At 40.8% G+C, this 15,424-nt stretch overlaps 1 protein-coding gene across 4 annotated transcripts in view; it reads right to left on the reverse strand.

Moving 5' to 3' along the window:
- The window catches only part of LOC130434362 (teneurin-3), a 578,467-nt gene that overhangs the window by 21,540 nt on the left and 541,503 nt on the right, over positions 1–15,424 (reverse strand). For all 4 annotated transcript variants that reach the window (XM_056764479.1, XM_056764490.1, XM_056764500.1 and 1 more), the window contains 3 exons: positions 14,125–14,392; positions 12,548–12,691; positions 573–822 (listed from right to left, as the gene is read on the reverse strand). In XM_056764479.1, coding sequence (XP_056620457.1) covers positions 573–822; positions 12,548–12,691; positions 14,125–14,392 — 662 coding nt within the window. The remainder of the gene's footprint in view (positions 1–572; positions 823–12,547; positions 12,692–14,124; positions 14,393–15,424) is intronic.

Below are 15,424 nucleotides of genomic sequence, written 5' to 3' on the forward strand. Positions count from 1 at the left end.
ACCAGCAGTTGTGTGTTTGCTATTGTACCTGAGCTTGTAGCCAAGCGGAGATGCCAAATTGATTTTGGGTGCCAACTCAAACATAAGTTCAATAGACTTGGTGCCTATTGCCTTGTATCCAACACATTAATAACATCTGATAAATCAACCTAACAAAAATGCAATCAATACCTTTACAGCCATATTAAAATCCCAGCGGTTAAATAAAAACATTTGTTTAAACCAAAAATGTTCTTTTAGTGCTCTATATTGCTGCCAACTAAACACTGTTATATCCCCGAGCCCGCTAAATAAACACGCTGGGTCTTTGATGTGGTCTGGACCAGCTTAATAGAAGGCTTGTGGTGGATGATAAAAAGAGAGGTATGGGAATATGCATTTCTTCTGCCATTAAAGAGCACCAGTAATGAGTCACCCACCCTCAGATGAGAACACACGCTGTGTTGTTTTCAGGCTGCATGATCTTTATTCCGGGCTGTCATGGAGCATTGAATTTACTGCTTAATATCATCAGTGTTTTAGCTATGTCATACTGTAGGTCCTTGATGTTTCTATTCATTTCCGTCTCTTACCTCAGCTCCATGACACTTGTAACGTTCCCTGAGGGAAAGATGCGTCTGATGTAGTTGAAGTCTCCAACGAAAATGCTGCCGTCAGACCCGCATGCCAGAGCCACAGGAGCCAGCAGCTTGTTGCCGTCGGCCTGACCATTACAGCTGGGGCAGGAGATACTGCGTCTGCGCCCATTGCCCATAATGGTGCTGATCACTGGGGGCTGCTGGGAGATGAAGACGTTCTCACCGTTGCCTTTGTACAGGATTCCTGTAAGACAGAGTTGTGTGAGTGAGCTGTGTATAGTATAAATGTAATGTTATAAATATCCATAGCTTTGATTTTGGTTATGTTACTTCATGTGTTTATTCATTGATATATAACATATTTTAAGAAGACATGTTAAAATTAGCATTCAAATAAAATGCATATAGAAAATAAAATTCAGAGTCGCTGCATGAATTTACAACTCCTGATTTGTTTTTTGAGGCGAAACAGTTCTGAGAAAAGCGTACCCTGCAGCATCCTCGGTGTAGGCTTTGCTCAAGGGCATAAAGGTGATAGTTTATGGAACACCTACAATCATTGTGTTACTGAAACAATCTGGATCTTTAGCCACTACACCAAAGCAATCCTCTAGTAATAACCAGGCTCACAAAAAAGCTCAGCCACTGAATATTAACACTTATTATCACACCATCACCTGCACCTCACATGATCGTTTGAAAAATATGTTGACTAATTTGATGATTCTTTTAGCTACCAAGTATAGTAGTCTCAGTACAGTTGAACACATTTTACATTTACCTTTACACATTTAACAGATGCTTTTATCAGTTGACAGATGCTTTTATATGTATCAGTACTTGGCCATCATTGACTACTACAATAGGAAAGGTGCCATAGAATTTTTTTAATTCTGAAATTCTAGAAAATATCTATTTTTTTGTTTAAAGTAGTTCACCTCAAAATTTGTCCCGATTGATTTTCCATAGAAGGAATAAAAATAAATATGGAAAGTCAATGGGGACACATTTTTTGGAATTAACTACTCCTTTAACAGAACAATAAAAATGAATCCAATCATTTTTCCTAATATAGTAGTGATACACAAGAAATGTCAGTTGCTAACATTCTTCCAAATATCTTTCTTTGTGTTCACCAGAACAAAGACATTTATATAGGTTTGGAAAAACTTAAGGGTGAGTAAATGATGACAAAATTTTCACTTTCGGGTGGACTGTCCATTAAAGGTACAGAATCTACCACACAACTTTATCAAGCTACATTTGGCAGACCCAGTAAAAACAGAAGAAAAAAGGTCTGTAATGTAATCGGTCAAAACATATACACATTTAATTAAATGAGAGTTTATCTATGCCGTTTCATCACAGCTATAATAACCCAAAAAATGTATACGGAGCAGAGCGGTGTAGCTGATCAAATATTCTACCTTGTTATTCATACCTATCCAAAAGCAACTATTAAATCATTCATTATTTTAATGATGTAATTAGACAATTATAGAAATAAACAAGCAAACATATCTTACTAGTGATATCAATAATTAGGAAAAAATAACCATTCATATCTCAAGCATTAGCATTTCACAAACAGTAATTACGTTTTGGCTTTGAATATTTTTCCTCAGATTATTTTTACCTTCTCAAGGAATAATCAAAGGGCGTTACACGTTTCAAATTGGTTCTCAAAACTGACTAGCAAAGTATTGTTTTGATAATTCCAGCAGTGAGAAAGGGGCAATCTGGCGGCGGTTTAAAATTGATACACAGCCCAAACACATGCTGGTGGAATGATTATACTGTAGGGCAAATACAACTTAAGAAAGTCCATTCAGATCTTATGACAGACTGCAATGTAGTAAGTATACTTTTTTTTCTGTGTATACATATTCAAAAAGTATACATTTATGCATTTGGCCGACGCTTTTATCCAAAGCGACTTACATTGCATTGTACTATACGTTATGTTTCTGACTATGTGCAATCCCCTGGGATCTAACCCATGACCTTGGTTGGCATTGTTAGCGTCATGCTCTAACCACTGAACCACAGGAAAGCTATTCAACAAACGCACTGGATAAAAGCACAAAAATAAAAAATACCTTAAAGTATCCATCCATCCATTTTCTACGGCTTATCCGAACTACCTCGGGTCACGGGGAGCCTGCGCCTATCTCAGGAGTCTTCGGGCATCAAGGCAGGATACACCCTGGATGGAGTGCCAACCCATCGCAGGGCACACACACTCACTCATTCACTCACGCACTCACACCCTACGGACAATTTTTCCAGAGATGCCAATCAACCTACCATGCATGTCTTTGGACCAGGGGAGGAAACCGGAGTACCCGGAGGAAACCCCCAAGCACGGGGAGAACATGCAAACTCCACACACACACAAGTCGGAAGCGGGAATCGAACCCCCAACCTTGGAGGTGTGAGGCGAACGTGCTAACCACTAAGCCACCGTGCCCCCACCTTAAAGTATAAATAACCAAACTGTAAAACTATTAACACATCATTTCACTACTGCTGTTAAGCCATAACTGTGTCACATTTTAGTATGTGAACAACTTATTACCCATGTCAATACCCATTGTGACTAAAGCTATTTCCTCTTTTCCCCTCTGTGACTGCATCTTTTAAATTCTGAATTGAGCTAATACACACAAGATAATCTCATAGCCACAGAGACTGTGAACTGATGAGCCTGTAAGATTGGGCCTGTGTGGAAAATGCATGTGTGACTCGCTTTGTGTGTACACATATGTGTGTTAAACAGTGGGGAAATGTAACAGGCTGTGGGTTTGGGCTGTGTGATGAGTGTAGTTTTGAATATGATAGGCGTTGTGCTTTAAGATTCTGCGTGAGAACAAACTGTAATGGGTCACTGATAGCAACACCTAAAATTGACTGCAAACCTCACTAGACTCTCTACAGTGTGTCACTGGCTTTATTCGTCAGATAAGGTTAAGTATTATTCGTTAAAGCTTTTTCTTCCTGTAGGACTGAAGTTATACGAGTAATAACAAGATTTGCACAATAAAAATGTGTAGGTGTTGGAGTTTGAGATTAATAACAAGCTAAGGTTTATCCATTAGAAGACTCGATCACCCTGTCTGGTTTTCCGCTTAAAATGAGCGATAACAAATTATGATTTCAAGTTTAAACACTTGTCTACAACTGTTCAGCCCAGTCTTCAAAGTTTAATTCCATAAAACCCTACAAAACTTCTAGTCGACTTTTGAAGAAACATGGAAACACGTAGGCCGAAACATGCAGGAGAGATCAAGCCTCTGGTTGGCAATAAGTTGGAACATGGGGGGTCTTTTATCAGGCTCGAAAGTGTTAAAAGGTATGGATTTCTAGAAGAGGCTTTTGATCTTTCTTTAATGCTGGTTAGGATCAAGGGGGACACTCAGAGAGGAGGGTCAGCAGGAGTCATCACTAAAATCCATGATTATGGACAGGGATATTTTCTGTTCTGGGAAAAACGTAAAACAATCTGGATCTTTAGCCACAACACCAAACCAATCCACTAGAAAAAACTAGGCTCACGAAAAGCTCAGACATTGAATTTTAACACTCATCGTTCACATCATCCTGCAAACCACCCACGCCTCACATGATCGTTTGAAAAATATTTTGACTAATTTGATGATTCTTTTAGCTACCAAGTATAGCAGTCTCAGTCCTGAGACTTTTTGCATTTATCCATTAAGCAGGTGCTTTTATCATTTGGCAGATGCTTTTATATGTATCAGTGCTGGGCCAACATTGACTATTAGGAAAAATAAGATTGAAGTCAAAGGTGCCATAGAATTTTATATCGGCTAGAAGAATTTTACATAGAAGAAACATGGGGCATGTGGGCCAAAACATGTAGGAGAGATCAATCCTAAAGTTGGCAATACGTTGGAACACGGGGGGTCTTTTATCAGGCTCTAGTGTGGAAAAAAGGTATGGATTTCTAGAAGAGGCTTTTGATCTTTCTTTAATCCTGGTTAGGATCAAGGGGGACACTCAGAGAGGAGGGTCAGCAGGATTCATCACTACAATCCATGATTACGGACAGGGATATTTTCATTTGATATAAAAAGAAATACAAATGGTTGAAGAAGAGAACTGCATCTGGTCAGAGCGCAATTTTGTGACGTTTATATCTAAGCATTAATACCTTTTGTATTTTATGCTGCGTTCACGTGAACTGGGAAATTCAATAATTCCCACTTTAACCCGAAAATAATTTATGGAACGCAGCTCTTTTAATGTTAGCAGATGTAATTAGTGCTGCACGATAATAAATCGCGATACCACTAAATCCTATTTGTTCTTAATGCGTAGCTTGTCCGTGAAGTACTGCTCTGGGATCAGTAGGAAATGCTGCTCGATCTAAAAGCAGTGCGAGTTTGAGTCGCTTATAATGTGCATTTGAAAAAGCAACACCTGTCAAACATGATCATTATAAATATACTTTATTATCATAAAAATACCTGATGAGGCTTGAGTAACAGTGATAAAAAGATGACCATAGGCATTTCCCAGATTCTAGAACGTGTTATGCTCTTCTTCTGCAGTACGTATTTGGAGTTTCCGCACGAGAGTGCCGTCTGGCTTTCAGATGCAGCAACATTTTCCCTTACTTCACTTAAAAGCTGTGCATAAATCACGTGATATTTATTGTCGGTTTATCGTGACAGCCCTACTTGTAATGTTTTTATGCTACTAAAATGATGTAACATTACTATTTTAATGTTACTTAATACTTTTAATGTAACTAAATCTAGACATTACTCGCGGATTGAAGAGGGGATTATCAAATTTCCCAGAGCACGTGAAGGCAGCATAAAATACAAAAGATATTAACATTTCAAGTATATTTATCTCATTTTCGTTCAGTAGTATGTTTTATTGATAATATTGAGCTATTCAATATGCTTTAGAAAACTTTATAAATTTGCAGCCAAGGGCAATAAGAAATGTTCTAGCTTATTAATACCTGCTTTCATCGTGGAAGAAAACATTACATTTTAACAATGTTTGAAAGGTAAAGTGCATGTTGCTTCAGCATGTTTTCTCCATTTATAACAGATCGATACCGCATGAACGTAATAAAGCAAGTGATGGAAAGTTTCATCTAGCAAACAAGAACCAGGGCATCCTTAAAAACGAGACGAATTACCCTGCTGGAAACAGGAAATATCTAGTCTGACACTTACAAAAGGCCAGAAGTAAGGCATATGTGTTATTTGAAATTCACATTGATCTTCTCAGCAGCCTCCTCCATTTACTTTCTTAGCGGAAGCAGAAAAATCACATTAAATGGCAAGCACCAGACAGAGAGCTGAGGACACATGACACCTGCTAAGCTAGGCCTTAGACTTTAATACAGCATGCTGAATTTAATGGGGTTGCTGGCTCCGCGTTCTCTCAGATAAAGCAAACAAGACAGAGAAAGAAGAGATGGAGGGCATCAGGGAGAGACAAGCGATTCGCAGATGGAGCAGAAATAACATGTGCCACCACGAACCGCTGTCATCCACTCAGAGCGTTCAAATTGGAGTCCACCACAAGTATCCTGTCAACTGTGAACTCCACTAACATCCTACTGAAGTAAAGAGAGAGACTGTTCCAAAACACGGTGCATTCTTCCCACTAAAAGCCTTCATTCTGAACATCAACAAACAGATTTTGGATGCTCTTCATAGACAGCACAGACTGAATGAGACTCGACTCACAACTGATATCCATTAATGTTAGCATATTGTAAAGGGGGCTCGTCCAGGATGTTTTAAAACACCGCCTTAGTGGGTAAGTGAGAATATGAGTTTGATTTAGATTTTTTAAAGGCGTCTTTTTCTATTACGTACAGTACGTGTGTGTGTGAATGTCAGCGGACAAAACCAAAGACCTTCAAGAGTGCGAGAGAAAGTTCTTCAATGTGCGCAGGTGAACTCAAAGTGTCCAAGTCAATAGAGTGTTTTTTGAAAGCGCCGGGCGAATGCAGTTAGATGCTTTTTGGAAGTTGCTTTGAAAACCGCGGGGTGTTCGCGATCGGGTTGGGGGTGTTTCTTCAAAGCTCCACTTCAAAGGATAACTTCATACTGTGCTCGCTAAATTATTCACATCGGGCAACGTGCTGGAATTCTGCATCTAGCGCCTCTGTGCGCTAATTATGAGCGAGATCAATGACGCCATCTTAAGCCCCTCTCGGGTGTGCTTGGGCAACCGTCCACGCACAGAAGCCGCCTCGCGGTCTAAACGTCCCCATAAATCTCAATATACCTCCTCGTCTGATCAACCACCCACCATCGATTAAGCCATCGAGCCGGGCCGGAAGAATGAGAGGCCAATGAGGGGAAGGAGATGGACGGGGTGATTTCTGAACGGCTTTTAGGCCACTCTGTAGGGACAGTCTGTTAACAAAGACAAGTTAGACAAGAGAAGGCTCTGGGAGAGACCCACGAACTTCAAACCTAGCTTCTCTGAGGGTGGCCGCTGTGGAGACACACATGTGCATGTACACAAAAACAAGCATTTATATCTGCTAATTGGAGCCGTGCGCATTTAATGTGAATTCTTTGCGGTTGCATTACAGTGATGAAATACACACAGCACCTGTTTGATCTACTTTGCGAGAGGCTGGGAACAATACCGCATGCGGATACACGTGCGCCCACGCACACAACAATGACTGTCTTCAATTACACATTTTAAGATTGTGACGGGCCTCGAATCGAGAGGGACTCACGACGTGGGATGTGCTGCATTATTCATTCAGGCATGCTGAGAGACAGCCCTCCTCTCATAATGATTGTGTGTACATGTTTCTTTGATATGCGTGACGTGTGTTTATGTATAAATCTGACAGAGGGGGGCAAGTCATGAGTGGAAAGCTGTGATTTGCCAATAAAGGCCTGAATTGGAGTTTATAGCTGCTGTGTTTATGCCGGGTCAGAAACTGGATGAGATTATAGAGCTGGAGTTGTAGTCTACTCAATTTTCTTCCATTTACGCCTCACATGCCACCTGTCACTGCCTCTTTCTCTTCTTCTCTGCAAAACGTTTTGTCTCTTTTATCTCTCTTGTTCGACTCTGGTTCCTTTGTCACAACACACCTCTCCCTTAATCTCTACATTTTCTGATAATGTTTTTTTTTGTTTTACTTTGATGGGAATCTGATTAACTGAAAATGTTTTGGGATGAATTTGAATAAAAATGATATTCTTAGTCGGCGCCAATAGCCTGGTGGTCTCTTGCAGTCCTTTGCCGATTCCACGCTGTCTCCTTCCAGCACTTTCTTGTCACCTCTCCACTACCCTATCATAATACAGGCAAAAGGCCCAAAAATATAACTTAGAAAAAAAATGTATTCTTAAAATATGACTGCATTATGTATTTGCGTTCTGAACTTTTGATTTCCAGGCCTTTGGTATTTTGAGGCAATACATCATTTCTCAAAGGATTTGTTTATCTTTGCATTCACAGCCACTGTGTCAGCTCATTTGAAAAATATAAAAACTGTGCGGAAAGCAGCAATAAATCTTCGTAGCGCTGCATGATGTGTGTGTGTGTGTGTGTGTGTGAGAGAGAGAGAGAGAGAGAGAGAGAAGGCAAAGAGAGTGAGAATAGTGGTCATTGAGTATTACCAAAATCAATTCAATTTAATCATTTTGCCTCCTGTGTGTTTATTTCTCACATCTCTCTGGCATTTTTTTGTCATTAATATTTCATGAAGTTACTCCTGCCGACAGGTCCTAAGTCAATTTGAATAATGGGAAAACGGTATGTTTGGAATCGGGACAAAACTGGCAATAAGCTATGGATGTTTCTTTTTTGTGTCTCTACCACACACGTGCCCTTTACACACACACACACACACACTCAAAAACAAAAAAAGAAGAAATCTGTAAATGTGCTCTCCCTCAATCACACGCTCAGTCTTTGAAGATTTTCAGACTTGAAGTAATTGCGGTCCCAAAGAGAAATGACTGAATCTGTCTCCCTGACCTCCTGCCGTCAGGTGGAAGGAGGGGAGGTACAGTTGCCCAACACTGACGGAGCCTGATAAGGGCAGATGAAAGGACTCGGAGGCCGAGGTGGCGAGCGAGAGAGAGAGAATGCAGGTAAGCCCCCTAGGCAGCGGTGGTCCACATCAGAGAGAGAGAGGTGCGGCCGGCTCATGGTGCCAGCTTCACAGTTGCATGACATGCCTGCACATGACTAAAGCTAAACTCAATAGGATTTAGAAAGGGCAGTCCATTCTAGCGTGGGCGAATTTGCTGTGCTGGACTGTTTGTGTGTGTGCACGAGGTGAGGGTGCACAGGCCTTCAGACAAAATGAAAAAGAAAGTAAGAGAGACAGAGAGAGAAATTGAGTCCAAATGCGATTACGCCACTTTCATGTGTATGTGTTAGTGTAGACATGGGTGACAGAAGGTGTAAATAAATATATATGTGTGTGTGTATTAGGATGCATACATTAAAACAGCAGGTGTTAGTGAAAATATGAGCTCGATGAGCAGGGGATTGTATGAATTAGCTCTTAAGATTACAAAAGTTTGACTGGAGCCTGTGCTCAGTGGTTAACGCAATTGCGCTAGTAATGCCAAGGTCATGGGTTCAATCCCAGGGGATCGCACATAGTCAGAAACAAAATGTATAGTACAATGCAATGTAGATCCCTTTGGATAAACATGTCTGCTTAATGCATATATGTAGATGTAATTGACCCAGTCAGTAGCTTCAATGTAGCATTGTATTGGTTGCGCAGAGGTTGTGGGTACGATACCCAGGGAGCACACATACTGATAAATTCTGAATGCACTATAAACCTTTTTGAATAAAATAATCTGCCGAATGCATAAATGTAAATAAGTATTTTAGTTTAACAGCTTTAAATTGAGAAGCTTGCAGCTTCAGACGCCACAGTTTCTAAGTGGCTTCCAAAAAACTGATTATCACTTACAGTAGATCCTGTAAAATAGGGCATGTATGTGAACAGATGGAGGATTCTAAAGAGAGCAAGTGTGTGTGCTTTAGTTTGTGGCTGGGCGTTGTCTGGATGTAAGCATGTATGTATTTTCCCTGTGAGACAGCTTGAAAATGTGTGGCGACGGGGTGAGGTCACCCAAGACAGGAAGCTAATGCAAACAAACACTCCTACACTTAACCAAACCCCAGAGGAACATACCGTAGGTCTTATTACTGTGTTCCTTTCATTACAACAAGACAGATACACATGGATTCTCTGGCCTGAAGCTTAGGGCTACAAAACTACAGATGGACTCTTACAAGACTAGTTCTTGCTCATGTTCATCACTGGAAACTCGCATGGAGCATTCTACATTTAACGCTCTACTTTTCGGTCAGGCTAATTCATACTAGGTATCTTGTCTTGCCACTGGTCTAAAAACTAGGGACCTTGCATTGCACTGTTGACTGAACAAACATTTGAGGTCACTCTCTCTCAAACGGCTGAATGTACTTCAACAGGGGCCTTGGGATGACAACTACAAACTAAGGACATTGAAAAGATTCAAAATCATGAATAAAAGACATCCAGAAGAGCCTTAATGCATGGCAACGGTGCATTCTGGGATACTATAGGCGGAGCAGGCGTCTTACTCACACAGCGAGGCGGTGGGTGAGGGTGGTTTTATATAAGGAGGGGAAGCATGGTAAGAAGAAGGGGGTCAGGGACGAATGAAGGGCAACATGCTCTGATATGAAAGACTGTTGGAATTTGTAGGACAGCTGGATCTTGGCCAGTGAAGTAAATGAGGGTTTAGTGTCAATCAAGATGCCAAAGACAAAAAACAAGGCTACAGCTGAGTATAGGAGCGGGTTATCTGTAATTTCCCCATGTGGTTGCAATAGAAATTGCTTCTACATTTTACAGCAGATGATAAAAATAAAAGTAGTGCTTTTGATAAAACACTCCAGGCCTTGTTTATCTTCGCCTCAGCTAGTTCAACATATCTGGGATTTCCTCATATTCAGTCATTCTAGTTCTTCTGCTGCTTTAAAGGCCTCCACAGACCAGAGAAAGACATGGTTTTAATGTGGACATGAAACAACATTTTTGACTCGTTCTACTTCTGAAACGAAGGTATTACTGTAGTTAATTATTAGCTTTGGTAAACAATATACACTACGTCAAAAGTTTAGGATCACTTGACAAAAATGTGATGATTTAAAAAAGGTTTTCTATGAAATTCCTTTTGTAGACCACATTTAATTGTGCCAACTTATTACTTTCTTTTTATTATTATTTATTAATATAATAAATTGGACCAAATAATGAATAAACCGCAGTCAATAAGATTCCAACGTAGATGTGAATTCCTTAAATAACGTTTAAAAAGCTTCCAAGAATGAGACCTCAAGAAGCCGGATGATAAAATGCCAAGTGTGCAATATCGCAAATTCTAGGCAAAGGTTGACTACTTTAAAGATGTTAAAGTAAAAAAGTTCATTTATTCTAGATGTTTTTAGTAACAACATTATTCCAACAGTTACATTTGTGTTATTCAATGGTTTTGATGCGTTAACTATTATTTCCTTGGGTACATCTTTGAATAATGACATGTAGGTTGTGCACATACTGTATCCATCATTTATATCACGCTCACGCTGAGATATGTAATTCTTCAATGCTCTCTGTGTCTTGCTCGAGAGGGTTTATTTCCACAATCATTTCACTGGAAAGGGCCGAATCACTTCCCACCATTAGAGGCTCACTCCATTGAGCTAGTTATGTCCTTCCCACACGGATTCACCAGATACCAGCTGTCCATCACTGTCTGCAGCTGTCCGGTGAGGATACAGTTTTGCTTGACTTTTTTACGAGGGACTAAAATCAGTTCTTGTTCGATGTCGCTCAGACTTTAGGCAGACCATACTATTTACCTCTTTTCCTTAACTTGTTAAGCATACCTGATCACTCAAAAATTACAATTTGCACATCCTTTACTTGACAGCCTAGTATTATTTTGTGTCCTCTGTGAAGCAAAAAGGAGATGTGAAAAGTCATGGAAATTTGCACTTATATCCCTTTTACCTCTTGGCGTTCCAAATCTTTAGCCACTTTCATTGTTTGGAGGATAGCTGCACTGACATTGAGAAAAGACAACGAGCTTTAAAAACACCGGGGTAAAGAAAATGATGATTTTCATTTTTGGCTGAACTTTTGCTTTAAGAGATGACTTTGATTCACCATGTGGCTAAATGCTATTTATACGGTATTTCGGTAAAAGGTTAAAACAAACATTCATCACTGAAAAGGTGAACACGCTCGCCATTGTCATCGCGCGGTGCTACGGCACAAAAAACTATGATCTAAGCACAGCTCATCTTGTCCTCTTGAAAGGGCTCAAGGGTAGGCACTGGATAAACAGGTTCAACCTTTAAGCAAGGTGTGTGGAGACAACCTCTGCTCGGCACTCTTTTAAAGCCAAGATGAGGGATGAGAGACTCCTTAAGTATTCATCAAGGCAGTCTCTCCCCAATGACACATGGCCATAAATGTTTGCTGCATAGAGCACTCCAGACTGCTTAGTCCGGGTGAAGGTCAGACCCACACGGAAAAGTCAAATGTCTCTTCATTGGCATGCCCGAGACACTGAGGACAGTGGGCTCTCATACAGTAACGTATCAACGTCATTTAACAGCACTGACACTAATGAGCCTTCATTTAATCTTTATTAAAGCTTTCATACCCATGTCATATTAAGTAGCTTTTACTGTAGGCAGAAACGAGTTTTATTTAAGAGAGGAAAAGAGGTGATTCATGTGTATTTTATTTGATAGATTTCTGTTGTTTTCGGGAGTGCATGGGTGAGTTCAGAGTTATTTTAGCAGATTGCAAAGATCAATCTGATTTCTGCTGCTTTGCATATATTTGCGTAGGAGTGTAATATCTTTATGGTATTTACTGTATAAGCAAAGTTAGAGGTTAGAGGGGGGCTCACCGTTTTGAACGTCCAAAACGTGGTGTTTGTCCAGGGTCCATCCTCCCATGTTCGAGGCGTCGAGTTCATAACCCTGAAGAATGGCTGTTCTTTTCTCCCACAGGATCAGATCCAAACAAGACTCGTACTCAAATCCCACAGACACTTGATGGATACAGAGAGAAATTGCATTTATTAATTTATGCAAACACTGTATAAATACATTTTTATACACAGCGACTTAACTGATCAAATACAGACTTCTTGAAAACTCGAAGACTGAATTTTATATTGCATATTTAAATTAATAAAGCCCTGTATAAGAGGTTGTTTTAGACTGAGCGAACACTGATGGGATGTTTTTTTTATAGAGACGTTTACATACATTGAAACTAGTTTTGTATCTAAAAACTAAACATAGATAGACTAGTCAATAGTCAGAGTTACAGGTTCCACTAGTCAACAATGTTGAGACATGCTAAATCACAATATAAACATTGAGCTGATAAACCGCACATTTTCCCAAGGCCTAATCAGATGTCCTACACAATGTCAATTCATTTTTATTGCAGCCCGCCTGAAAACCACTGCGACTCTATCATAACTTTGGTAAATCTCATAAGCGATCTCTGGGAGTGCTGCGCTTCACCAGGTGCAAATCGTTTTAAATTTATAACTTTTTCAGACGATCATATTAAGAAAGCGACCTTGTGTCCCTCAGAGAGAATCAATAAGCACACTGCTATTCGTCGGGCGAAAAAATTACCTGCTTAATGCAATTGGCGAACCAAAGCCTGATGAGAAGGTGAAAGCCAATCAATACTCATAAGACCCGGCCTAACCTATTTACAATTTTACACAGTTCACTTTATGAAGACGGAAAACATTCTCCATTTAGTGGAAAACGTGCATTTTGTGTTCCGAAATTCTGCGACTTTGCTTCGGTAAGGCTTTGAAAAGCACGTCTGGTTTAGTCTGGCCTACCGCCCGCCACATCATCGGCTGGAAATAACAAACGAAGGAGCTACCATCAGCAGCTGGACATCTTTCTCGACGCTTAAGTGAAAAACAAAGCCACAGAATCACCACGACCTTCCTCAAAACAGAACAGGAGACGTGTTCTTCTCTGTGGTTTTGCTGATGGGTAATCATACTAGAAAATACAGTCAGCATAAAAAATGCCAACGTGAAAAAATCTTCAGAGTAACAAAATGCTTTCTGTGCTGATGGTGGCCTTGAACGTGACTACTGTGCTTTCCATTTACAGTTCGCATTTGCCTGTGTACATTTAAGGAAATGTCCCATAATGCACCTGTCAGAGTGGCACGGGCCATTAAGCACGTCTACATTCACGAAGCACATTTTGCTAAATGCCTTTGTGCAATGTAGTAAATTCATTATTCCTGTACTCTGTAAATCTATAAGAGCAGAATGATATAAATGGAAGTAAGTGGATGTTTATCAGCTCAGCGACACTTACTGGATCGATTCCGAATACTAGTCATTTTTCCTTTTGACACGTTTACTTTTCTTTTCCTAGACGTGACCTGCATTAACCACAAAGAAATTTGTTTACAAAAGCATGCATGCATACATACCCACTGCTTCGGACAGGCCGTAGACTTTTTGGTTGTATGCGTCTGTTTTATCCCAGATGAAGGTGTAGGACAGGTTGGGTTCCGCAGGGAACCACTTTTGGAAGAGGCGCCCCACCACGGCCACCATCAGGTGCACCTTCATGAGGTTAAAGGGGATAGTGGCTTGAGTCATGGTGACCTTCAGCACCGGCCGGTAGCCTGCACCCCGCGAGCTTAGGTACATCAGGTTCAGATCGCTCCCTGGAATGGCGGTCTCCTCCTGAAGAACCTGCACATCAAAGAGAGGTGAAGATGAATATAGGAGGGGGAGAGAAGGATTGTGCGATTCATCCTGAGAACATCTGGATGAGGTATTGGGGCTGAGGAAAAGGCCGGCTACATTTCTCTCTGCAGGATTAAAGCACATCTGGGCATGTGTTTGCTTTGACCTCCATTTACTTGACATCTCGGATCTAATGAGGGAGCTTTTCACGGGCGGAACGCGTTTATATTTACATCACTGTCGGAGGCTATTACTGTACCGCACTCTGCACGCTCCACCACGGCGGACAGACCACCACATCTTGAAGTAGCAGAAAGTGGTAAAATATCCAGACAGCTGGCTAGATTAAACGCAAACGTTCGGTTAGCATCCCCGTGCAGAGTCACAAAAGTTCAGAGAATTTGCGCTAATTTCTCTCCCTCTTTAGAGATGCCACAAATGGAGCATGCTAGATGAGGAGCAGCTTGGATCAACATAGGGATTCGGCATCACAGCTTCCTCCTCAAGTGCTTAATGAAAAGCCACAGTAGAAAGTCAGTAATCCCCCTGTTTTCCAGCTCCTGGCATTGTCGAGCATCCTACTGGGAAGGGACATTTACTTTTCTCTAACGCAGAGGACAAAGAGAGCCAGGGGGAATTTATTTTCTTCTCTGTTCCGGTTTGGATCCCGTTGCACTTTCCCCAAGATCAGTAGAGGGGGCTAGATGGCTTTGGGAGAACCTTTGATATGCGGGTCTACGGCAGTGACGGCACGGAAACTCAAGCAGGTGGGATTTGAAATAAAAGGGTCGATAGTTGAGACAACGGGGTTTAGCATACGCACAAGAATATATTTACGCTTCTTACTGTTACCTGTTTTCGTTTGAAGACAACTTTTTTCTCTCTGTTTTGGCCATTCGTGCCCACTGAGACGGAGCTTTTAAGAAAGTGAATACATTTGAAAACGCAGTGTCGAGGAGGAAGGAGGGGTTTAAAAACGATGACACATTTTCCGTCATGTGACGCAGAGGTTTCGGCTGCTCTCCTGATTTATAGCAT

The sequence above is a fragment of the Triplophysa dalaica genome, chromosome 2 (assembly GCF_015846415.1).
Source record: "Triplophysa dalaica isolate WHDGS20190420 chromosome 2, ASM1584641v1, whole genome shotgun sequence".
Taxonomy (NCBI): domain Eukaryota; kingdom Metazoa; phylum Chordata; class Actinopteri; order Cypriniformes; family Nemacheilidae; genus Triplophysa; species Triplophysa dalaica.